The sequence below is a fragment of the Papio anubis genome, chromosome 1 (genome assembly GCF_008728515.1).
Source record: "Papio anubis isolate 15944 chromosome 1, Panubis1.0, whole genome shotgun sequence".
Taxonomy (NCBI): Eukaryota; Metazoa; Chordata; class Mammalia; order Primates; family Cercopithecidae; genus Papio; species Papio anubis.
This window is the reverse complement of record NC_044976.1, coordinates 8,370,080-8,395,972: the sequence shown is the minus strand read 5'-3', so window position 1 is coordinate 8,395,972 and position 25,893 is coordinate 8,370,080. Positions and strand designations below refer to the sequence as shown.

Genomic DNA, 25,893 nt, shown 5'->3' with positions numbered 1-25,893 from the left:
GCCCAATTTTTGTATTTTTAATAGAGACGGGGTTTCACCATGTTGGCCAGGCCGGTCTCAAAACTCCTGACTCAGGTGATCTGCCCACCTTGGCCTCCCAAAGTGCTGGGATTATAGGCATGAGCCACTGCACCTGGCCAAGATCCCCAATTTCTTAAGCCACACAGTGTGGACTCATGTCTAGTTTTGGCCTGACTCACTGAAGCCCGTCCATGTCATAACATCCACTTTGCCTTGTAATCTGTTTAGGGATGGGCATATGATTTCAGCCCGAGTACTCAGCATAATTTCCCTGGGAGTAATGACTGGTTTAGAGCAAGGGGTACATGTCTTAGTGCGTCCAGAATTACCCTGAAGACTTGCTCAATGGTGGGAGAAATACAAGGAGCTGCTACTGGAAGCCCTTCTGTGGCTAGCAGGGCCAGCCTTACAATGAAGCAGGTTACTGGAGGCCAAGCGGGCATGGGTGGGCCCCTCCTGGTGACACTGACGAACTGCTCAGCTAAGCCCTCACCTTAAGCCTGCGCTCCTTCTAGAGTTCAGGTTTTTGTACCCATAATCAAGCCAGTTTGAAGTTGAATCTTCTATTACTTGCAACTGAATGCCCCCTAAACGAGCCTAGTCAAAAAAAAAAATGTATACCTAAACTTTTCAAGAAAGCAGTTAAAGAGTTTTGGCCGGGCGCGGTGGCTCAACCTGTAATCCCAGCACTTTGGGAGGCCAAAACGGGCGGATCATGAGGTCAGGAGATCGAGACCATCCTGGCTAACACGGTGAAACCCCGTCTCTACAAAAAATACAAAAAACTAGCCGGGCGAGGTGGCGGGCGCCTGTAGTCCCAGCTACTCGGGAGGCTGAGGCAGGAGAATAGCGTAAAACCGGGAGGCGGAGCTTGCAGTGAGCTGAGATCCTGCCACTGCACTACAGCCTGGGCGACAGAGCCAGACCCCGTCTCAAAAAAAAAAAAAAGAGTTTTACTAATATAAATAATCTTCCAAAGGCCAGTTGGGACTTATGCTTGTCTTAACAGTTCTGAGTAAACATCCTGGACGTTAATTTAATTTTGCTCCTAAGGTAACAGTGTTCTAGTCAGTCACTGATGCCAAAGTGCAGAGAAAATTCTCTGTGGGGCCGGGCGCGGTGGCTCATGCCTGTAATCCCAGCACTTTGGGAGGCCGCAGGGCAGGCGTGATCACGAGGGTTAGTAGGACGAGACCATTCTGGCTAACACGGCAGAAACCCCTGTCTCTACTAAAATACAAAAAATTAGCCGGCATGGCCGGGCGCCGGGTGGCTCAAGCCTGTAATCCCAGGCACTTTGGGAGGCCGAGACGGGCGGATCACGCAGGTCAGGAGATCGAGACCATCCTGGCTAACACGGTGAAACCCCGCTCTACTAAAAATACCAAAAACCTAGCTCGGCAAGGTGGCGGCTTCTGTAGTCCCAGCTACCGGGAGGCTGAGGCAGGAGAATGGCGTGAACCCAGGAGGCGGAGCTTGCAGTGAGCCGCGATCACCACTGCACTCCAGCCTGGCGGCAGAGCGCAGACTCTGTCTCAAAAAAAAAAAAAAAAAAAAAAAAATTAGCTGGGCATGGTGGTGTGCTCTTTGCAGTCCTATAGCTACTCGGGAGGCTGAGGCAGGAGAATGGCATGAACCCAGGAGGTGGACCTTGCAGTGAACTGAGATTGCGCCACTGCACTCCAGCCTGGGTGACAGAGCGAGACTCCGTCTCAAAAAAAAGTAAAAGAAATTTCTTTGTGGGATATTCCATTCATAGCAAACATCTGAAGGATTTGAATCCAGTGGCAGGAAGGCTAGTAACAGTGGTTAAACTACATGTCTAAAAGTAGTCACAAGGGATACTCTTTGAAGTCTATTTGACTAATTTTCTAAAAAGAAACTACGAATTGAAGTTTTTCTGCACCTTTACGTTTAACTACGATTCTTTGTGACGAGTTCATTTATCACTCAGGTTGTAGTGATCTGGCTCTCACTGCAACCTCAGCTCTGAATAGCGAAGTTTTTCGCCTCAGTTTTCCGCGGCTGGGGTTACAGGCCTGCCCCACCATGCTCAGTTGTATTTTTTTTATTTTTAGAGATGGGATTTCACTGATACAGTTAGTGCTGGTCTTGAACCCTGATTCAAGAGATTCACCTGCTCGCTCTTAAAGTGCTAGAATTGTCAGGCTAGGTGGCTCACACGCCTGTAATTCCAGCACCTTTGGGAGGCCGAGGGTGGATCACGAGATCAGAGTTCAAGACCTGGCCTGGTCAAGATGGTGAAACCCCGTCTCTACCAAAATAATACAAAAAAAAAAAAAAATGGGTTAGGCACAGTGGCAGGCTTATAATCCCAGCTACTCAGGAGGCTGAGGCAGGAGAATCGCTGAACTCCCGAGGGCGAGGCTGCAGGAGCCAAGATCTCACCACTGCACTCCAGCCTGAGCAACAGAGTGAGACTCCATCTCAAAAAAAAAAAAATAAAATAATAAAGTGCTGGGATTTGCCAGTGATGAGCCACCACACCTGGTCTATGTATTCTTTCTTAAAAGATAAAATAGGTCCGGGCGCGCTGCAAAGCTCAAGCCTGTAACCTAGCACTTTGGGAGGCCGAGACAGGTGGATCACGAGGGTCAGAGCCCGAGACCATCCTGGCTAACACGGGTGAAACCCCGCCTCTACTAAAATAATGTAAAACCAGCCGGGCGAGGTGGCAGGCTTCAGTCCCGCTACTCTCCGGGAGGAGAGGCAGGAGAATGGCTGCGAACTCCGGAGAAGCGGAGCTTGCAGTGAGCTGAGATCCGCCACTGCACTCCAGCCTAAGGGCTGAAGCAGACTGCCTCAAAAAAGATAAAATAGGCTCCCTTTGAATCGCTGAACCTCGAAGGCGGAGGTTGTTGTGAGCCGAGATCACACCACTGCACTCCAGCCTGGGCAACAAGAGCAAAACTCCGTCTCAAAAAAAAAAAACCCCCACTCCCCTCCCCATTCCTCTACCTTCTCTCATTATTCCTTTCCAAAATTGAAGTCTTATATTTATTACATGAAGATATAGTTAACCTTCTAATCCTTTTACACCCATGCCGCCCTAGTTTAATTTTTCCCCTTGTGGCTTAGGCACCTCACCTCCAGTTGACAGCAGAGTAAAACTACAACATTACTACTATAATATATACTGGGATTTTTAAGAAGTATCTTTATGTGATCAGAAGTCATAAAATTTTAAATTATGCACACAGAATTGTGCTTTTTAACTCTGAGTTTAAACTATCAAGGAAAATTTGTAAAAACCAACTGTCTTCAACAAGAGCCTCTGTTCCCTATGCATACATGCATATCAGGCACTAAAACCAAGGTCTGTATGCTTTTTCTGATAATAATCACTACCCCGCTGATGGTAAACTGCTTGCCAGGCTCACAGCTTATCCACATTCTGCCAACAAATGATACTGCCAGACATCCTGCAATCCTAATCTTTGGAGGTTTGGTAACCGCCATTTCACCTGCTACCTCTATCGTGCTATTTGAAAAACACGAGGTGCTTTTCTGTATACACTGTAAATTTTTGTAAAGTTTTACTTGAAACCTGGCATTGGCTGGGCTCGGTGGCTCACGCCTGTAATTCCAGCACTTTGGGAGGTTGAGGTGGGCAGGTCACCTGAGGTCAGGAGTTCGAGACCAGCCTGGCCAACATGGTGAAACCCAGTCTCTACTAAAAATACAAAAAATAGCAGGGCGTGGTGGCGCGTGCCTGCAATTCCAGCTATTTGGGAGGCTGAGGCACGAGAATTGCTTGAACCCGGGAGGTGGAGGTTGCAGTGATGGCACCGAGATGGCACTGCACTCCAGCCTGGGTCATAGAGAGAGACGCTTCTTCAAAAAAAAGAAGAAGAAAAAAAAAGTAACCATCACCCAATAAAGATTTAATTTGTAGGGAAAAGTACCTGAGTACACCTGGCAACAGCTGCCCATACTAGGTGGGAAAACTGAATTTTGAAAATATCTGCATTTTATTATAGTTTAATTTTTTTGTTTTTTTGTTTTTTTTCCTTCTGAGATGGAGTCTCTCTCTCTCTGTCCCCCAGGCTGGAGTGCAGTGGAGCGATCTCGGCTCACTGCAACCTCCGCCTTCCAGGTTCAAGCGATTCTCCTACCTCAGCCTCCGAAGTAGCTGGGATTACAGGCGCGTGCCACCAAGCCCAGCTAATTTTTGTATTTTCAGTACAGATGGGGTTTTGCCATGTTGGCCAGGCTGGTCTTGAACTCCTGACCTCAGGTGATCCACCTGCCTCAGCCTCCAACAGTGCTGGGATTACAGGCGTGAGCCACCGCGCCTGTCCTAGTTTAAGATCTTAAAGAGATACCATATTCCCATCAAAATACATTTTAAAGGCTAGGATGACGAAACAAAAAAGCATGCCATAAAAATAAGACCCAAAGCAACTAATCCAGGATCAACCTCTAAATCTAAGGACAGCTTAGCCCAGCTATTTCAGGTACTGGGTAGATCTAAATGGGCACTGTGCTATGTGAAGTGCCTGCCCAGCATATGAAGGACATCACTAACACTAACAGAACCAGAACCCCCATGCTATTTGATGGGGAAATTTATACGATTTTCGTCTTCAGCAAATCAAGCCTACACACAGAAGGGCCACCTCAGAGCACTTCTGTGTTCTTCTTGACGAGGTGGTTTAAACAATAGAAAAGGAATGACAGGCCTGGGTCCAGTGGCTCGCACCTGTAATCCCAACACTTTGGGAGGCTAAGGTGGGCGGATCACCTGAGGACAGGAGTTTGAGACCAGCCTGGCCAACATGGTAAAACCCGTCTCTAGTAAAAATACAAAAACTAGCCAGGCATAGTGGCATGTGCCTTTAATCCCAGCTACTAGGGAGGCTGAGGCAGGATAATTGCTTGAACCCGGAAGGTGGAGGCTGCAGTGAGCCAAGAATGTGCCACTGCACTCCAGCCTGGGTGACAGAGAATCCATCTAAAAAAAACCAAAAAAAACAAAAACAAAAAAAAAAACAGGTTTTGTACAATAAAATGTGCTTGAGTACTTTCTTTCTTTGTTTCTTTCTTTTTTTTTTTTAACAATATCACCCAGATGTGAGGGTAAGAGGGAAGAAAGCAGAAGACAGCAGAAACCCTAAAGGCAGTAAACATCAAATAAATAAGGTAAGCTCATGCAGAACTCACTCACCCTGAAAGACAGTTTATGAATGTGCTGTGTAGGTACCAAAAACCTTAAAAACCTTTGACTCAGCAATTGTACTTGTACTGGTTTATTTAAAGGAAATAAAGCACACATGTAGACATAAGGATGTCTAGGTATTTATAATGGCAAAAAAATTAGCAATGATAGGAGATTAGAAAGAAATTACTTAATCGACCAGGTGTGGTGGCTCATGCCTGAAATCCCAGCACTTAGGGAAGTAAGGCCCAGGTAGGCAGATAATCCGAGGTCAGGAGTAGGAGACCAGCCTGGGTAACATGGTGAAACTCCGTCTCTACTAAAAAAAATTAAAAAATTAGCCAGGCGTGGTGGCGCACACCTGTAATCCCAGCTATTCAGGAGGCTGAGGCAGGAGAATCGCTTGAACCTGGGAGGCAGAGGTTGCAGTGATCTGAGATCACACCACTGCACTCCAGCCTGGGCAACAAGAGTGAAACTCTGTATCAAAAATAAATAAATAAAAATAAAATAAAACACTTTTTCAGGCAGGGCGTGGTGGCTCACACCTGTATAATCCCAGCACTTTGGGAGGCCAAGGTGGGTGGATCACCTGAGGTCAGGAGATCGAGACCAGCCTAGCCAACATGGCAAAACCCCATCTCCACTAAAAATACAAAAATTAGCTGGGCGTAGTGGCACACACCCCAGCTACCTGGGAGGCTAAGGCACGCAAATCGAATCGCTTCAAACCAGGAGGCGGAGGTTGCAGTGAGCAGAGATTGCACCACTGCGCTCCAGCCTGGGCGACAGAGTGAGGCTCCGTCTCAAAACAAAACAAAACAAAACAAAACAAAAAAAAGAAACGCTTGTTCAGTATCATTAATTTGCAACAGTATTAAACTTATTTGCTGTTATAGTTTCCAATGGCTATTCAATAAACAAGAGAAATGTGACAGATTTTTAAAGTAGGGGCTCTGACTTTTCAAAGGAAGTGCACCTCGTTTTTTGGAAACACGCCAGCTTAACAACAGTGGCGTGGCAACTAGTTACTTGGAGCAAAGCAGCACATATTCCACCGAAGTAGGTGGGACCTCTGGGTGGATTCATTTTAACCATACAATACAGCCATTTTACACTCAGCTCCTTTCATGTTCTTCCCTAACAGAAAGTGAAGTAAAATATTTTAGGCTAGTGAGAGTGGATCAAAATCCAATTAGTTACTCTGAAAACATCCTTTTGGAAGCTGTCCTTTCTTTCTTGAATCTCAAACTGCTGCCAATACAGGAAGGGAAACTTGTTAAATACAATGGCTTCAGGCGATATCCTAATAAACTACCTACATCGTAATCAAGTAGGAGAACTCTGCTGGCCACTGCAGATTTACTCCATCACAAGGTAAAAGGCTGCCCTAGCAGGAGAATCTGGCAGCCAGAGGGCACAGTGAAGGGTACAGAGGGAGATTCAACAAGACAGGGCCATCCATTTCACAGTGCGCCTCAACAGAGGTTTCTCCACAATCAACTCTCCTGGCCTGGAATACAAAGAAAAAATTTAAAAGACCACCTCACTGGCCGGGCGCGGTGGCTCACGGCTGTAATCCCAGCACTTTGGGAGGCCAAGGCAGGCGGATCACGAGGTCAGAAGATCGAGACCATCCTGGCTAACACTATGAAACCCCGTCTCTACTAAAAATACAAAAAATTAGCCAGGCATGGTGACGGGCGCCTGTAGTCCCAGCTACTCGGGAGGCTGAGGCAGGAGAATGACATGAACCCGGGAGGCGGAGCTTGCAGTGAGCCGAGATTGCGCCACTGCACTCCAGCCCGAGTGACAGAGACTCTGTCTCAAAAAAAAAAAAAAAAAAACCACACACAACAAAACAAAAACCACCTCATTAAAAACAGTAAGTCAAAATCACTGAGCAGAATTTTTAATGCTCCTTCTGGCTTAAAACGTGTGAGACAAAAAAAATGGCCAACTTGTTTAAAATTCCCAAGAAAGACAAATTTATATAGAGTGGCTTAATTTAAGAAAGCTTCCCCTTTGTGTTACTCTGAAAGGAAGTCTCAGTCTGGCGTGGTGGCTCACTCAATCCAGCACTTTGGAGACCGGAGGCGGCGATCACGGGTCAGAGATCAAGACCATCCTGGCTAACACCGTGAAACCCCGTCTCTACTAAAAATACAAAGCATTAATCGGATGTTCGTAGTCCCAGCTACTCTGGAGGACTGAGGCAAGAGAATGGTGTGAACCCGGGAGGCGGAGCTTGCAGTGAGCCGAGATGGCGCCACTGCATTCCAGCCTGGGAGATGGAGTGAGACTCTGTCTCAAAAAAAAAAAAAAAAAATTAGTCGCACGTGTTGGCGGGGGCCTGTAATCCCAGCTACTCGGGACGCTGAGGCTGGAGAATCCCTTGAACCCAGGAGGCGGAGGTTGCAGCGAGCCCAGAGATCGCACCACTGCACTCCAGCGTGTGCGACAAAAGAAGACTCCCTTTCAAACAAAACAAAACAAAGGGCCGTGCGCGGTGGCTCTCGCCTATAATCCCAGCACTTTGGGAGGCCGAGGCAGGCGGATCACCTGAGCTCAGGAGTTCGAGACCAGCCTCAACATGAAGAACCCCGTCTCTACTAAAAATACAAAATTAGCCGGGCGTGGTGGTGCATGCCTATAATCCCAGCTACTCGGGAGGCTGAGGCAGGAGAATTGCTTGAACCTGGGAGGCGGAGGTTGCGATGAGCCAAGACCACACCATTGCGCTCCAGTCTGGGCAACAAGAGCGAAACTCCATCTCAAAACAACAACAACAACAACAAAAAACACAAAGGAAGTCTCAATGGAGACATGGAGGGAAGGGTTGCAAGGGAATGACAGGGAAGAGATGAATGAGAAACTCTTCCTATCTATGAAGACCCACCAAAGTTTTTGGTTAAAGTAACCTGGTGACTGCCCACAATACAAGCACAAAAAAGGTCAGGGACGCTTTCATCAATCATCTTCGAAGGTAAGTTTCTCAACCATTGTTGTAAGGAACATATCCAGGTAGGAATCCAGGCTGCAACTAAACTACTCAAGCCAAGATGATCATCCAGGTTAAACTATTTTATGCAAAATATCCTACACTCAAAAATTGCTGTGCCAGGCCCATGAGGTCCTCAAATTAAGACCCCAAACATCTGGAAGACTCCGAAAGGACCCCAAGCCACCGGCTGTGATAAAGGAAAAAAGAAAATTACTAATACTCAAAAATATTTTACCTTCTCGCAGGGGGGAGGAGGAGGAAGGGGGGAGGTCGTGAGGGGCAGGGAGGTAAAAATCATCTCCCTTCCTAACCGCAGAACTCAACCTCCTAAAAATGCATTGTCTCCGCTGGAAAAAAGGTGCCTGATCATAGACCTAATGCAGCTTTCAAAACAAGGAACACCTTACAATTCTGCGGTCTCCGGCGTTGGAAGCGTCCACCAGCCGGCGAGAAGTGTCTCAACACACCTTCCAGACCTCATATTAGTCCGGGTCCCAGGCTTGGCCATCCCGCGTGTGGCCGCCAGCATCACCGTTCCCCAGCACCATCCAGGCCGTGCTGGCGTCCAACGTCCGCAGACCGTTTTGCCCGTCCGGATGACCTCCCGCACTGCCCTGAGGAACCTCGGGCACACCCGAGCATCAGCGATCCTGCCCCGGGCTCTGAGGCGCTGCGCTTCGGGAAAGGCCCCGGGAGAAGGGGGCGGGGGAGGGGGACCGCGCCACAGCGTCCAGGCAGGACCGCCGCGGAGCAACACTCACCGACCACTGACTGTTCAGAATGGGAAAAAGCTGGGGACGCCGCGGGGACGACGGGCGGCGGGGCACAGCCGCCCTGGGGGCTGCGGTCCGGATAGGGGGTGAGGAAGGCCCGACCCCCTCCCTTGGCCCTGCCCACCAGCCCCCGACGCCGGGACTTCCTCCTCCCGGGCGCCGGCGCCGTAGCCCGGGGAGGGCCGGTAACCGCCGCGGGAGGCTGGGACCGCGCCCGGGGCGAAGGCCGAGGGGACCGTAGGCGGCGGGGCGCGCGGCTGGGGCCGGAAACTCACCCGCCGGCGAAGAGGTGAAGCAGCGTGTTCTCCTTCTGCTGGCCGCCCGTCGCCATGGCCGCGCCGGCTCCGCGGCCCGTCGCCGCCCGGTGGCGAGAGCGCGTGGCGGCTCGAGGGATGCGCGAGGTCGCGGGTCGTGTCTCCCCGCTGCCCTCAGGGGCCTGCCGGCAACGCCTCCATGCGCGCGCGGGCCCCAACGCCCGGCTCTGCTCGGCCCGCGCCCTCCGCGGCGTGGCCGCCGGCGCCTCACCGGCCTCTGAGGCGCGAGCCCGGCGGGGAGAGAGAGCCCGGCGCGCGGCCGTCACGTGGCGGGGGCCGGGCCGTGACGACACGCGGCGCGCGAGTCTGGGGCGGGGCGTGACGGGGGTGTGGGCCCAAATCTCGAGCGCCCATTGGTTAGGAAGCAGATGTGGGCGGGGAGTTTGCGCAGTTCTGGGGCGGAGCCAGCCCCGAGCGGATGACTGGGGAGAGGGGCTGGCCTAGGCCGGAGCGTGGAGGCAGTGGAAACTAGCTGTGACTGCCTGGTCCTCGCTCCTCAGAGAAGCCTCGCGAGGCCCTAGGCCTTGCCTTATTTTAAAAGTTTACTTTGTGATATTTACGTGTGCAAAAGGTGTACAAATTACGTGTTACATCTCACACCTCTGTATTCACCACCCCATTTAGGAAAAAAAAACCCAGAATCTAAAAAACCGTAACCTAAACAGCCTCAAATAATCAGTGAGGCCCTGCTCTGTGGCTCATGCCTGCAATCCCAACACTTTGGGAGGCCAAGGCGGGCGGGCGGATCGCCTGAGGCCAGGAGTTACAGACCAAGCTGGCCAAGATAGCGAAACCGTGTCTCTACTAAAAATACAAAAGTTAGCTGGACGAGGCGAGGCGGCGCACCCCTGTCATCTCAGCTACTTGGGTAGCTGAGGCTGGATAATCGTTTGAGCCCGGGAGGCGGAGGCTGCGGTGAGCCCAGATCGTGCCACTGAACTCCAGCCTGGACGACAGAGCGAGATTCTGTCTCAAATAATTAATAATCATTATCATTATGTGTATTTTTCATCTCCTTATAAGTAGTATTATATGCTGCGCATATTTTGCAGTAGGCTTTTTGCTTCTTTTCTGATCATCTCCAGCCCAGACCTAGATATCCAAACAGCTTCTCTCAGGCTATGTCCCTGGGTCATTGTCATACTCAGCCTGACATCGTCTAATCTCCAGGTCTCCCCCAGATGGAGTCTTCCCTGGCCGCCTTTGCAGAGCAGTCTGTCACATGACTATAGAACCAGGCTTCTGCAGTTTGTTGATTTATTTAAGTTGTCCTTCCCATACAGGAATGTAAGCTTCAGGAGAGCAGGGACCTTCTTTCTTTTGTTCACAGTTGTTCCTGACATGGTACCTGCCACCTAGTAATGCCCAAGGAGCTAATGAATAAAGCTCCCAAACTGAACTTATCATTCTTCCCCTCCCCCAAACCTGCTCTGCCTCTCCTATTTCCTGTCCTGGCAGTGACACCACTGACTGTACAGGCACCAGTGCCAGAAGCTTTCCTGTTACCTTGGACTATGTCTCTCTGTTTCTCTCTCAACAGCCCACCATTCACCTGTAGAGCGTACCAACCCTTTCTCTTCCGTCTCTCAGAGCTCCAGAAAGCTGTACCTTGACCAGAACTGGCAGTTAGAAGTCCTGTGTGTAAACAGAGAGAGTTTAAGTAGGAGGGAATTGTGTGGAAACAGGCGAGCTAGCAATCCAATCTGTATTTGATTGCTGGGACTCTTTAAATAAAAACAGCTCTTAGGCGCAGTCCTCCAAAATGCAAATACAGTGATTACCATTAAACCAATTGCTCCCAGGCCTAGGAGAAGGGGAAACCATACCAGGACATGAGGTATCTGACAAAAAGAAGTAAAGAAAACCCGGCACAGCGGTTCATGCCTGTCATCCCAGCACTTTGGGAGGCTGAGAAGAGCGGATCACTTGAGTCCAGTAGCTCAAGACCAGCCCAGGTAACGGGGCAAAACCCTGTCTCTATAAAAGAAAAAAAAAAAGTAAAAATAAATAATTTTTTATTTTTATTTTTTAAATTTTTATTTATTTAGTTAGTTATTTAGTTATTTATTTATTTTGAGATGGAGTCTTGCTCTGTCATCCGGGCTGGAATGCAGTGGTGTGATCTCGGCTCACTGCAACCTCTGCCTCCTGGATTCAAGCGATTCTCCTGCCTTAACCTCCTGAGTAGCTGGGACTACAGGCACATGCCACCCGGCTAATTTTTGCATTTTTAGCAGAGACAGGGTTTCACCATGTTGGCCAGGCTGGTCTCAAACTCCTGACCTTGTGATCCGCCTGCCTCGGCCTCCCAAAGTGCTGGCATTACAGGCGTGAGCCACCGCGCCTGGCCTGTTTTGTTTCTTTGTTGGTTAGTTTTTTCGAGATGGAGTTTCACTCATGTTGCCCAGGCTGGAGTGCAATGGCACGATCTCAGCTCATTGCAGCCTCCACCTCCTGGGTTCAAACAATTCTCTTTCCTCAGCCTCCCAAGTAGCTTGGATTACAGGCATGTGCCACCACACCTGGCTAGTTTTGTATGTTTGGTAGAGTGGGGTTTCACCATGTTGGTCAGGCAGGTCTTGAACTCCTGACCTCAGGTGATACGCCCACCTCGGCCTGCCAAAGTGCTGGGATTACAGGTGTGAGCCACTGCGCCCAGCCATCCTGCCTGCTCTATCTACCTATCTATCTATCTATCTATCTATCTATCTATCTATCTATCTATATTTTGTTGTTTAAATGGTCTTGCTTTGTCACCCAGGCTGGAGTGCAGCAGCATGATCTCAGCTTACTGCAACCTCCGCCTCCTGGGCTCAAGCAATTCTCCTGTCTCAGCCTCCTGGGTAGCTGGTATTACAGGCGCCTGCCCCTCTACCTGGCTAATTTTTTTTTATTTTTAGTAGTGATGGGGTTTCATCATGTTGGCTGGGCTGGTCTCAAACTGCTGACCTCAAGTGATCTGCCTGCCTAGGCTTCCCAAAGTGATGGGCTTACAGGCGTGAGCCACCGCACCGGGCCTCTGGGCAGGATTTGAAGCTCTAGGAAGTGCTATCCTTAGAGCACAGCCCTTCATCATGGCTCCTTGCTCACAGAGATGTTTGAGGCTGGGACCCAGGCTCTTAACTCCAAGGTAGCACCTGGTCTCCTGCCTTCTTTTCCCAAGTATTGTCAGTACAGTGCTCTGCTACACAGACAGACGGGCCTCCCCACCTCCTTGTCAATAGCAAGGCTGCCTTCCTATTAGAATTTTCCTAAGGCGTTTCATGTTTTGTTTTTTCAAGACCTTTCCCAAGGTCCCATTGAATACTTACAATGCTTGGTAGCCCATTTGCTTTCCTTGCCTTTTTATGGATAAGCAGGATAGATTTGCCCAAGGTCACACAGCTATTTAGCAGCTGATGCAATGATCTTTCATGCACCAGCCTTTGAATCTGCTGTTTTGTTGTTGTTGTTGTTTTGTTTTTTTGAGACCGAGTGTCACGCTTGTTGCCCAGGCTGGAGTGCAATGGCGCGATCTCAGCTCACCGCAGCCTCCATCTCCCGGGTTCAAGTGATTCTCCTGCCTCAGCCACCCAACTAACTGGGATTACAGGCATGTGCCACCATGCCTGATTAATTTTGTATTTTTAGTAGAGATGGAGTTTCTCCACGTTGTCAGGCTGGTCTCGAACCCCCGACCTCAGGTGGTCCGCCCACCTTGGCCTCCCAAAGTGCTGGGCGTGAGCCACCATGCCCAGCCTGTTGTTATTGTTGTTGTTTTGAGATGGAGTCTTGCTCTGTTTCCCAGGCTGGAGTTCAGTGGCGCAATCTCGGCTCACTGCAACCTCTTCCTCCTGGGTTCAAGCAATTCTCCTGCCTCAGCCTTCTGAGTAGCTGGGATTACAGGCACACGCCACCACACTGGGCTAATTTTTGCATTTTTAGTACAGACAGGGTTTCACCATGTTGGTCAGGCTGGCCTCAAACTCCTGACCTCATGATCTGCCCACCTCAGCCTCCTAAAGTGCTGGGGTTACAGGCGTGAGCCACGGCACCTGGCCTATTGTTTTAAGAGGAGGCCTCACTCTGTCACCCAGGGTGAAGTGCAGTGGCACCATCTTGGCTCACTGCAACCTCCACCTCCCAGATTCAAGCGATTCTCCTGCCTCAGCCTCCTGAGTAGCTGGGATTACAGAAGTGTGTCACCATGCTTGGCTAATTTTTTTTTTTTTGACATGGAGTTTCACTCTTGTCACCCAGGCTGGAGTGCAATGGTGCGTTCTTGGCTCACTGCAACTCCTGCCTCTCAGGTTCAAGCGATTCTCCTGCCTCAGCCTCCCAAGTAGCTGGGATTACAAGCGCCTGCCACCATGCCCGGTTAATTTTTGTATTTTTAGTAGAGACGGGGTTTCACCATGTTGGCCAGGCTGGGCTCGAACTCCTGACTTCAGGTGATCCGCCCGCCTTGGCCTCTCAAAGTGCTGGGAATTACAGGCATGAGCCACTGTGCCTGGCTTGAACTTGCTGTTTTCCCTGACTAGGATGGCCCCCTTCGTCTGCCAGCCAGACTTCTAGAGCTCTCTGACACCAACTCAGGCATTGGCCATGGCCATGTACTGGGTATACAACAGAAATTCCAATAGATAAAAACCTTTAGTGAAACATTGGCAATCAAATCCAGCAATATAGAAAAAGGATAATACATCAGGACGAAATGAGAGATGCTCAGGAATTAGAGGTTGGTTTAACATTCAAAAATCAATCCATGTAATTCAGCATATTAAGAGAATAACAGGGACACATGTTCCCAGGACCTCCTGGGGCTGTGTCAACAGCAAAACAAACAAACAAACAAACTAACAAACAAAAAAAAAACAGTGAAAGAGAAAGAGAGAATAATGGAAAAAACCCTGATGACCATGTAAATTGATGCAAAAAAAGCATTTGACAAAACTGAACACCTATTCATGAAAAAAAGCTCTCAGCAAACTAGGAACAGGAGGGAATTCTGCTATCTGATACAAAGTGTCTACCCCAAACCTACAGCTAACATCACACACAACATTAAATAACTGACCAACTGCCCCTAAGATTGGCAATAAGCAAAGATATTTGCTGTTACTACTTACTCAATGTTGTACTAGAGGCCCTAGTTGGTGCAGTAAGGCAAGAAAAAGAAAAAAAAAAATGTGTAAAGATCAGAAAGAAGTGAAACTGTCTTCAGTCACAGATGATGTAACTGTTTACTAGAGAATTCTAAGTAATCTATATAACAACTACTAGAACTAATTAGTGAATTTAGCAAGATCACAGGAAATAAGGTCAATATACAAAATAAAAGTTTTTGCTAGCTGCAAACAATTTTTTTTTTTGAGTCGGAGTCTTGCTCTGTCGCCCAGGCTGGAGTGCAGTGGCGCGATCTCAGCTCACTGTAAGCTCCGCCTCCCAAGTTTACGCCATTCTCCTGCCTCAGCCTCCCGAGTAGCTGGGACTACAGGCACCTGCCACCTCGCCCGGCTAGGTTTTTTTGTATTTTTTAGTAGAGACGGGGTTTCACCGTGTTAGCCAGGATGGTCTCGATCTCCTGACCTCGTAATCTGCCCGTCTCGGCCTCCCAAAGTGCTGGGATTACAGGCTTGAGCCACTGTGCCCAGCCGCAAACAATTTTAATATAAAATTTTTAAAAATTATTTTTAGGCCAGGCGCAGTGGCTCAGGCCTGTAATCCCAGCACTTGGAGAGGCCGAGGCAGGCAGATCACCTGAGGTCAGGAGTTCGAGACCAGCCTGGCCCACAGGGATCTACTAAAAATACAAAAATTAACTTCGGCATGGTGGTGGACGGCTATAATCCCAGCTATTTGGGAGACTGAGGCAGGAGAATCACTTGAACCTGAGAGGTGGGGGTTGCGATGAGCTGAGAATGCGCCATTGCACTCCAGCCTGGGTGACAAGAGTGAAACTCCGTGTCAAAAAAAAAAATTATTTTTACAGGCTGGGTGTGGTGGCTCACCTCTGTCATCTCATCACTTTGGGAGGCCATGGTGGGAGGATCATTTCAGCTCAGGAGTTTAACACTAACCTGGGCAACATAGCAAGACCCCGTCTCTATTTTATTTTTTTTATTTTTATTTATTTTTTTAGACGAAGTCTCACTCTGTCACCCAGGCTGGAGTGCAGTGGCATCATCTCGGCTCACTGCAACCTCTGCCTCCCGGGTTGAAGCGATTCTCCTACCTCAGCCTCCTGAGTAACTGGATTACAGGCATGTGCCACCACGCCCGGCTAATTTTTTTGTATTTTTAGTAGAGTCAGGGTTTCACCATGTTGGCCAGGCTGGTCTTGAACACCTGACCTCTAGTGATCTGCCTGCCTCAGCCTCCCAAAGTGTTGAGATTACAGACGTGAGGACCCACACCTGGCCCCCATCTCTATTTTAATATTAAATTTTTTTAAAAAAAGTATTTTTACATCCCTTCTCATCCTTTTGCCTAAGATCAAGCGTAAAATTATTTTTACAGCCAGATGTGATGGCACACACCTGTGGTCCTGGCTACTTGAGAGGCTGAGGCAGAAGGATGGTTTAAGCCTGAGGCTGGGCGTGGTGGCTTACACCTGTAATTCTAACACTTTGAGAGGCTGAAGATTGCTTGAGCCTGGGATTTCAAGACCAGTCTGGCAACACAGACGGACCCTCACTCTATAAAAAATTTTTAAAATAAGCTGGGTATGGTAGCGTGTGCTTGTAATCCCAGCTACTCTGGAGGCTGAGGTGGGAGAATCTCTTGAGCCTGGGAGGTTGAGGCTGTTGTAAGCCATGATTGCACCACTGCACCCCAGCCTGGGAGACAGAGTGTGACTCCATCTCAAAAAAATAATTAAAAAATAATAGTAAAAACAAAGAAAGAAACCAGACATAAAAAGTATATGATTTCATTTATATGAAATTCTAAAAAAGGTAAAACTGATCTTTAGTGACTGAGAACAGATAAGTGAAGGGATGCCCGGGGCCGGGGATAGGAGAGGACTGACTGCAAAGAGGAAAGAAGGAAAGAAAGACTTATAAAGTAAAAAAGCAAGGTGGATTATAGACATAAATATATGTAGATATGTATGACATGCCAGGTATAGAGGGGAGGAAGTTCACAGACAGTTATACTCAGAGATTCATTTAGGTGTCCCTGGGTCTCTGACTTGGTGGGGTGGAAGAGGAGAAGCTTGTTTGGGCTTCTTGTAACCATTCCGGATTTGAAGGGCCTGAGGCTTCCTGCTGACTTGTGGATTTCTTTTGCTCTCTCCTCTGATTGCTTGTTGGCAAACCACTAATTGCTTCTTTAATCCTTGTTTTTCTACAAAAACTGCTGGCTATTGGAAAAACCTCCATCCCCTCCCAAAAGTTTGGGGTTTCATTTCTTTGCAGGGGATTGTAAGGAGCATTTCAGTTTAGCAGAGAGCCAAAGGCTGGGGCTGGACCTCTCTGGAGTCCTCACTTAGGGTGAGAGGAAGCTGTGAGGCCTATTTCTGCCCAGGGGCAGCAGAAGCAGGTAGTGCAATTTGGGGGCAAAGGACAAATACCCAGCAGGTCCCTGGTCTCATTTCTCCTCAACCCATCCAGCCTGAGCCAGGTTTCCAGCTATGGGCCTAATGAGACTGCACGTCAGGCCTCGTTAATGAAAGGCCTGTGTTGTTCCAGCTCTGACAAGGAAAAGCCACTGCCTGTTGAGAGTCCTGCCCTGTGCCTACAAGGCTGGAACGTGTTTTCCCAACTTTCTGTGAGCTCTTTGTCCCTGACCGCAAACGTTCATGATTGTTTCTTATAAGGAGGCACCTATGGTGCACTATCTCAAGTCCAAGAGGCCCAGACTTGTGTTTCTAATGTGTGTGTGTTTTAACTTTTTTTTTTGAAATGGAGTTTTGCTCTTTTGCCCAGGCGAGAGTGCAGTGGCGTGATCTCGGCTGACTGCAATCTCCGCCTCCCAGGTTCAAGCGATTCTTGTGCCTCAGCCTCCCAAGTGGCTGGGATTACAGGTGCACGCCACCACACCTAGCTAATTTTTGTAGTTTTAGTAGAGACAGGGTTTCGCCATGTTGTCCAGGCTGGTCTCGAACTCCTGATCTCAGGTGATCCACCCGCCTCAGCCTCCCAAAGTGCTGGGATTACAGGCGTGAGCCACCACGCCTGGCCTCTGATGTGTTTTGAATCATGCTTGGAATTCGGCAGCTGCTTAAAATGAATTGATGACATGACACTGTCATGGGAATGACTGGCTGGGCAGCTACTGCCAGGGTAGACAATGCCCTTTTCCCTACCTCCTCCCTCCCTCCTTCCCACTCTTCCCTCTGTCTCTACTTCTGAGAGGCTAAGTAGAGCATAGGGTTCTGTTGCCAAACTGCCAAGTTATATAATCTCTCCATGCCTCAGTTTCCTCACTTGTACAATGAGGCTAGTTATGGTACATAGTTTGGAGTGAAGATTATACACACACACACACCCCCCCCCCCCCCCCCCCCAGAGGCTGGGAGCAGTGGCTGATGCCTGTAATCCCAGCACAGTTTGGGAATCCGAGGTGGGTGGATTGCTTGAGCTCAGGAATTTGAGACCAGCCTGGCCAACATGGTGAAACCCCATCTCTACAAAAAATACAAAAATTAGCCAGGCATGGTGGCAGGTACAGGTGCCTGTAGTCCCAGCTATCTGGGAGGCTGACGTAGGAGGATGACTTGAGCCCAGGAGATGGAGGTGGCAGTGAGCCAAATTTGTGCCATTGCACCCCAGCCTGGGCAAGAAAGCTAGATGCTGTCTCAAAAACATAAATAAATACCTAACCCAAACATAAAATAAATAAAATAAAAACACCCTGAAACTGCGTCAGTTTGCCTCTAAATGGAGTCATGTTGGGCTCTGCTGTCAAGGGAATTAACCTCCAGCTCCCTGGGCTTTTGGGTTTCAGAATTGTGGGTGAAGGACTGTGGATCTCTGTTTTATTTCATCCACCCGACAACCCTGCAAGTGAGTATTCTCAAGGCTGGCCGAGCTGAGTGCTTGCCCGAGGTCACAGAGCCCGTGCTGACCACACTTGCAGGAGCACATTCCTTGAGCACTGACCACCCGCCAGCACTTCACATACCTGAACTCATTTAGGCCCCCAACAAGCCATGTCCTTTTTCTTTTTTCTTTTCTTTCTTTTTTTTTTTTTTGATACACAGTTTTGCTCTTGTTGCCCAGGCTGGAGTGTGATGGCGTGCAATGGAGTGATCTCTGCTCACCGCAACCTCCACCTGCCAGGTTCAAGAAATTCTCCTGCCTCAGCCTCCCAAGTAGCTGGGATTACAGGCATGCGCCACCATGCCCAGCTAATTTTTTGTATTTTTAGTAGAGACAGGGTTTCTCCATGTTGGTCAGGCTGATCTCGAACTCACGAGCTCACGTGACCTGCCTGCTTCGTCCTCCCAAAGTGCTGGGATTACAGGCATGAGTCACCGTGCCCAGCCTAATTTTTATATTTTTAGTAGAGATGGAGTTTCACCATATTGGCCAGGCTGGTCTCGAACTCCTGACCTCAGGTGATCCGCCCGCCTCGGCCTCCCAAAGTACTGGGATTAAAGGTGTGAGCCATGGCGGCCAGGCGCCTCTTATTCCCAATCTATAGATGAGCAAACTGAGCTTGGGAGAGGTTAATAACTTGTGCGGAGTTATGATGTGAACCCAGCTACCCCTGCCTGCAGAATGGCAGTGCTTAACTCAGAGCTGGGGCAGAGGTCAGCACACGCTCCCTTAGGTCAGGCCACGTAGGTTCAAATCCCAGCACCCTGGGCACCTCACATAACCTTTCTGATAATGTTTCCCAAACTGTTGAGGGCAGATGGAACTGCCTCAACAGGACCTGGCTCACAGGGTTGTGGTGAGGATTACAGACGTTAACTGTGCCTCAGCCAGAGAAAGTGCCCAGTAAGCAGAAGCCCCATGATTGTCATGTTTTCGGTCCCCAGCCCGCAACATGAGTTTCAACCGGCCAAGCACCGTGGATCACGCCTGTAATGCCAGCACTTTGGGAGGCCGAGGTGTGTGGATCATTTGAGGTCAGGAGTTCAAGACCAGTCTGGCCAACATGGCGAAACCCTGTCTCTACTAAAAATACAAAAATTAGCTGGGCGTGGTATCAGATGCCTGTAATCCCAGCTACTTGGGAGGCTGAGGCAGGAGAATCGCTTGAACCCGGGAGGCAGAGGTTGCAGTGAGCTGAGATCGCGCCATTGCACTCTACCTTGGGCAACGCAGTGAAACTCCATCTCAAAAAAAACAAAATATATGTGTGTGTGTGTGTGTGTGTGTGTGTGTGTGTGAGTTTAAGCCACATTGATTGTGGGCGGGCAGCTGCCCAGTTGGAAAAGCTACTGGGCGAGAGACTTGGAGGACCCTCAGCATACGAAGTGGGTTCTATGTTCTTGTCTCCAGAGTGTTGCTCTCCTCAGCCTGATACCCAGTGCCAGCTACTCTGAATACCAAGGGGTGCTGTGCCAGGGGCATCACCATGGATGTGGCCATCTCCTAGGGAGAAGCCACAGCATCTGGACCCACAGCAGCTTCCAAGCAATGAGTGAGGTGGGGCAAAGCAAGAGAGAGCACAGGGCTGACCTGTTGCCCAGGCTGGTCTGGAACTCCTGGGCTCAAGCAATCCTCCCACCTCGGCCCCCAAAGTGTTGGGATTACAGGCATGAGTCACCATGCCTGGCCAACAGGGTAACTGGTAGACAAAAGACATAAGACATAAAAACAAAGCTGGGAGTCCCAGAGGCTCAGGGCAGACAATGCAGGTAGGCGTAGGCTCCTGCTGACGGCACCAGCAGTGACTTCTGCATGCATCAGGGAACTGCTGAGAGGCGGAGCAGCTTCAGGCTCTGAGAAGTCACTTTCATTTTTCAATGGGCTTTTTTTTTTTTTTTTTTCTGAGACCAATTGCCTGGGAGGCAGAATCAGGACACTCTCTAGAGGGCCAGTAAGCCCTGGGGCTTTGAAGATTTCATCACCACCAAGAAATTATTCTTTGTTCACTGCCCTCCCAGGGGAGCTGGCTCAGGTTGCAGACCTGGCATCACCACAGTCTAAGTAGGGCAGAGCTGGGACACTGCCGCTCTAGGCCCAGCAAAACAGAAGTGCAGGCCTGCAGAAGGGATCCAGACCCTAGCGAACTTCCAGAGAGTGCCGGCTCTGCGCTTTCGTCATATTGACTCAATTGTTCCTGCAACACTGTCAAGTGGGGACTATTTTATTGCTGTCCCCATTTTACAAATGAGGTGACTGAGGCACAGAGGATTCGAACCAGTGCATTTCAGCTCCAGTCTGTGCTCTACCCACTCCCAGGATGGATTAGAGACTAGGCAGGAAGCGTTCCCAGCTTTCCTTCCTCTGACATAAATTAAGCCGACCTGTAAGCCAACTTTCCCCTTGACCAACCTCTTTGTCTGATTTTCTTAAAAAAATTATTTATTTTTAGACAGAGTCTCACTCTGTCGCCCAGGCTGGAGTGCAGTGGCATGATCTTGGCTCACTGAAACCTCCGCCTTCCGGGTTCAAGCGATTCTCCTGCCTCAGCCTCCCAAGTAGCTGGGATTACAGGTGCCTGCCACCACGCCTGATTAATTTTTGTATTTTTAGTAGAGACAGGGTTTCCCCATGTTAGCCAGGCTGGTCTTGAACTCCTGATCTCGGGTGATCCACCTGCCTTGGCCTCCCAAAGTACTGGGATTACAGGCATGAGCTGCCGTGTGCAGTTCTCTTTGTGTTTATTTGTAAATCTGTTGCCAGTGAGGGGAAAGGAAGGAAAGACAGGTGTGGAAGGAGATGCACCGGGTTCTTATTACCAGAGGGCTCTGGCTGCCCCAGCCATGGTTTCATGAGGGCCTGTGAGATACTCACCATCAGAACTCATGAACACTGAGCACTTCAAGGCATGCTCTGCCACTTACAGGAGTGTGACTGGGACTACAGGTGTGCGCGACCACACCTGGCTAATTTTTGTATTTTCAGTGGAGACAGGGTTTCACCATATTGGCCAGGCTGGTCTCAAACTCCTGACCTCGTGATCCACCTGCCTCGGCCTCCCAAAGTGCTGGGATTACAGGCATGAGCCACTGCATCTGGCCCACTGATGGTTAATATTAAATGTAAACTTGATTGGATTGAAGGATGCAAAGTATTGTTTCTGGATGTATCTGAGACAGCCAAGGAAAAAGGGCTCCCTGGAGATCGTTTAACCGGCCTGCATACAGGGAGGAGTGCGCACTGGGATGGAGCCTTGGGAAGTTTGGGCCCTTTGCAGTGGTGGGGAGGAATCTGGACTCTCCCGTTCCTAGGTGGTAACCTGGGATTCTATCTGTGAGGTGGGAAACCTGCGAGCAGGACCCTCCCTTTGCTGAGAGTTCCTGTTTCCCCTTGTTCCTTTTTTGCCCAGTAAATTTCATTTTTCTCACCCTTTAAAGTGTCTGCGAGCCTAGTCTTTCCTGGTCGTGTGACAAGAACCTGAATTTCCTTTTTTTTTTTTTTTTTCTCTGAGACGGAATTTCGTTCTTGTTGCCCAGGCTGGAGAGCAGTGTCTTGATCGCGGCTCACCGAAACCTCCACCTCCCTGGTTTAAGCGACTCTCCTGCCTCAGCCTCCCGAGTAGCTGGGATTACAGGCATGCGCCACCAAGCCTGGCTAATTTTGTATTTTTAGTAGAGATGGGATTTCTCCAAGTTGGTCAGGCTGGTCTTGAACTCCCGACCTCAGGTGATCCACCTGCCTTGGCCTCCCAAAGTGTTGGGATTTTCCTACAACATATCTGGGTGTTGTCAGAAGAGATTAACGTTTGAGTCAGTGGACTGGGAGAGGAAGACCCACCCTCAGGAAGACCCACCTTTAGCGTGGGTGAGCACCATCTAATCGGCTGCTGGCACAGCCAGCCACCACACCCGCCACCATGCCCGGCTAATTTTTAGTTTGTATTTTTAATAGAGAGGTGGTTTCATCATGTTGGCCAGACTGGTCTTGAACTCCTGACCTCGTGATCCACCCGCCCTGGCCTCCCAAAGTGCTGGGATTACAGGTGTGAGCCACCACACCCGGCCAGGTCTCAGTTAATTTGGAAAGTTTATTTTGCCACGGTTGAGGACGTGTGCTGGTAACATAGTCTCAGGAGGTCCTGAGGACATGTGTCCAAAGTGGTCAGAGCACAGCTTGGTTGTATACACTTTTGGGTGACATGAGACATCAATCAACACATGTAAGATGAACATTGGTGGCCAGGCACTGTGGTTAACACCTGTAATCCACTTTGGGAGCACTTTGGGAGGCTGAGGCAGGTGGATCACCTGAGGTCAGGAGTTTGAGACCAGCCTGACCAACATGGAGAAACCCTGTCTCTACTAAAAATACAAAATTAGCCAGTCATGGTGATGCATGCCTGTAATCCCAGCTACTCAAGAGACTGAGGCAGGAGAATCGCTTGAACCCAGAGGGCAGAGGTTGTGGTGAGCCGAAATGGCACCACTGCACTCCAGCCTGGGCAATAAGAGTGAACCATTTCACAAAAAAAAACATTAGTTTTGTCCAGGCGAGGTGCGGTGGCTCACGCCTGTAATCCCAGCACTTTGGGATGAATGAGTAAGCAAAATGTGGTCTCTACGTACAATGGAACATCTTTTTTTCTTTCCTTTTTTCTTTTTTTATACAACGGAACATCATTCAGCCTTCAAAAGGAAGGACATTCAGTTCCGGCGTGGTGGCTCACACCTGTAATCCCAGCAGTTTGGTGACCAAGGTGGGTGGATCACCTGAGGTCAGGAGTTCGAGACCAGCCTAGCCAACATGGTGAAACCCCGTCTCTACTAAAAATACAAAAAGTAGCTGGGTGTGATGGTGGGCGCTTGTAATCCTAGCTACTCAAGAGCCCGAGGCAGGAGAATCGCTTGAACCCGTGAGGTGGAGATTGCGGTGAGCCCAGATGGTGCCATTGCACTCCAGCCCAGGCAACAAGAGTGAAACTTTGTCTCAAAAACAAACAAACAAAAAAACAAAAAACATTGGTCTAGAAAGGCGGGACAACTCAAAGTGGGGAGGGGGCTTCCGGGTCACACGTAGGTGAGAGACAAAGTTTGCATTCTTTTGAGTTTCTGATTAGCCTTTCCAAAGGAGGGAATCAAATATGCATTTATCTCAGTGAGCAGAGGAATGACTGAATAGACTAGGAAGCAGGTTTGCCCTAAACAGTTCCCAGCTTGACTTTTCCCTTTAGCTTAGTGATTTTGGGGGCCCAAGATAGTTTCCTTCCACAGAACAAGCTTAGATTGTGTGAGGAACTGAAAGGAGGTCCGTGTGGCTGAAGCCTGGGTAGCCAGAGGTGAGAGATGTGGGGGGATGGAGAAGCAGGCAGGGTTGGTGCCAGGCCAGGCAGGTTGTGTGGGTGTAGACACGGACTTTTACCTGGACAAGGTGGTTTTACCCTCTTATCCAGGGACTGTCTCCACACATCCTGCTTCATATGCTGAAACTTCATTCAAGCCTCATGACTTTGAGACGTGGCTGAACCACACATCTGGGGAGAACAAACTGGCTTGCAAAGCCAACAGTGTGGACAGGATTGCAGAAGAGACTCAGCTCCAGAGCTTGCACTCTGGAGCTGATGGGGATTCTGAGTGACTGACAAGGCCCAGATTCATGCTTTGGTCCCTGTGATTGTTAATCCCTCCCTCCCCCCCCCACTTTCTTTCTTTCTTTCCTTCCTTCCTTCCTTCCTTCCTTCCTTCCTTCCTTCCTTCCTTCCTTCCTTCCTTCCTTCCTTCCTTCCTTCCTTCCTTCCTTCCTTCTTTCCTTCTTTTTCTTTCTCTCTCTCTCTTCCTTTCTTTCTTTCCTTTCTTTCCTTCCTTTCCCTCCCTCCCTCCCTCTCTCTCTCTTTCTTTCTTTTTCTTTCTTTCTTTCTGTCTCTCTTCTCTCTCCTCCCTCCCTCCCTCCCTCCCTTCCTTCCTTCCTTCCTTGCTTCCTTCCTTCTTTCCTTCTCTCTCTTTATTTTTGAGCCAGGGTCTTGCTTTATAGCCCAGACAGGCTCACTGCAACCTCTGTCTCCCAGGTTCAAGCAATTCTCCTGCCTCAACCTCCCGAGTAGCTGGGATTACAAGTGTGCGCCACCATACCCGGTTAATTTTTTTGTATTTTTAGTAGAGATGGGGTTTCACCATAGTGGCCAGACTGGTCTTGAACTCCTGACGTCAAGTGATCTGCCTGCCTCTAAGGGGGGATACCACCCCTCATATTGTCTTATGCCCAATTTCTGCCTCCAAAGAAAGAAGAAGTAAAAACTAAAAGACAGATATGAAATCCTCAAGCAGACAGCCTGGCGCTGCACCCTGGGCCTGGTAGTTAAAGATCGACCCCTGACCTAATCAGTTACTTGCATTAAAAAAAGCACTGTGAAGATCCCTGTCCTGTTCTGTTATTTTTCTAACTACAGGTGTATGCAGCCCCTAGTCACCTACTCCCTACTTGCTCAATCAATCATGACCCTCTCACGTGGACCCCCTTAGAGTTGTGAGCCCTTAAAAGGGACAGGAGTTGCTCACTCACGGAGCTTGGTTGTTGGAGGCATGAGTCTTGCCAAAGCTCCCGGCCAAATAAAGCCCTTCCTTCTTTAACTCGGTGTCTAAGGGGTTTTGTCTGAGGCTTGTCCTGCTACACCTCAGCCTCCCAAAGTGCTGAAATTACAGGCATGAGCCACTGTTCTCGGCCCCTGTGATGGTTAATTTCATGTGTCAACTGGACTGGGCTAAGAGTACTCAGATAGCTGGTAAAACATTGTGTGTGTGTGTGTGTGTGTATGTGTGTGTGTATGTGTGTTGTGGGAAGTCAGGGACCCCGAACGGAAGGACTGGCTGAAGCCACAGCAGAAGAACATAAATTGTGAAGATTTCATGGACATTTATTAGTTCCCCAAATTAATACTTTTATAATTTCTTATGCCTGTCTTTACTGCAGTCTCTGAACATAAATTGTGAAGATTTCATGGACACTTCTCACTTCCTCAATCAATACCCTTGTGATTTCCTATGCCTGTCTTTACTTTAATCTCTTAATCCCGTCATTTTCTTCATAAGCTGAGGAGGATGAATGTCATCTCAGGACCCTGTGATGATTGTGTCAACTGCACACATTGTTTGTAGAGCATGTGTGTTTGAACAATATGAAATCTAGGCATCTTGAAAAAAGAACAGGATAACAGCGATGTTCAGGGAACAAGAGAGGTAACTTTGAATTGGCCACTGGTGAGCCGGACAGAACAGAGCCATATTTCTCCTCTTTCAAAAGCCAATAGGAGAAATATTGCTGAATTCTTTTTCTCAGCAAGGAACATCCCTGAGAAAGAGAATGCGCCCCTGAGGGCAGACCTCTAAACAGCCCCCTTGGAAGCCTGCCGTCTTTTATGGTCAAAGCTGAAGGGATTAAACAAGCCCCGGTCTCCTGTAGAGCTCCCAGGCTTATTAGGATGAGGAAAATTCCCACCTAATGAATTTTGGTCAGATTGTCTGCTCTCACACCCTGTTTCCTGATAAGACGTTAACAATGACAATGTGTGCCAAAACTTCATTAGCAATTT

General features: G+C 49.0%; 1 protein-coding gene across 4 annotated transcripts in view; it reads right to left on the bottom strand.

Annotated features, from left to right (window-relative positions):
* Positions 1–9,527, bottom strand: part of SLC25A33 (solute carrier family 25 member 33) — a 45,285-nt gene extending 35,758 nt beyond the window's left edge. For 2 of the 4 annotated variants that reach the window (XM_031664273.1, XM_003891075.3), the window contains exon 1: positions 9,253–9,527. In XM_031664273.1, the coding sequence (XP_031520133.1) occupies positions 9,253–9,308 (56 nt within the window). In that variant the 5' untranslated portion in view covers positions 9,309–9,527. Of the gene's footprint in view, positions 1–8,611; positions 8,914–8,965; positions 9,030–9,252 lie in introns of those variants that run through there. The other 2 variants (XM_009188833.4, XM_009188752.4) reach the window with 2 other exon arrangements.
* Positions 9,528–25,893: the final 16,366 nt, after the last annotated feature.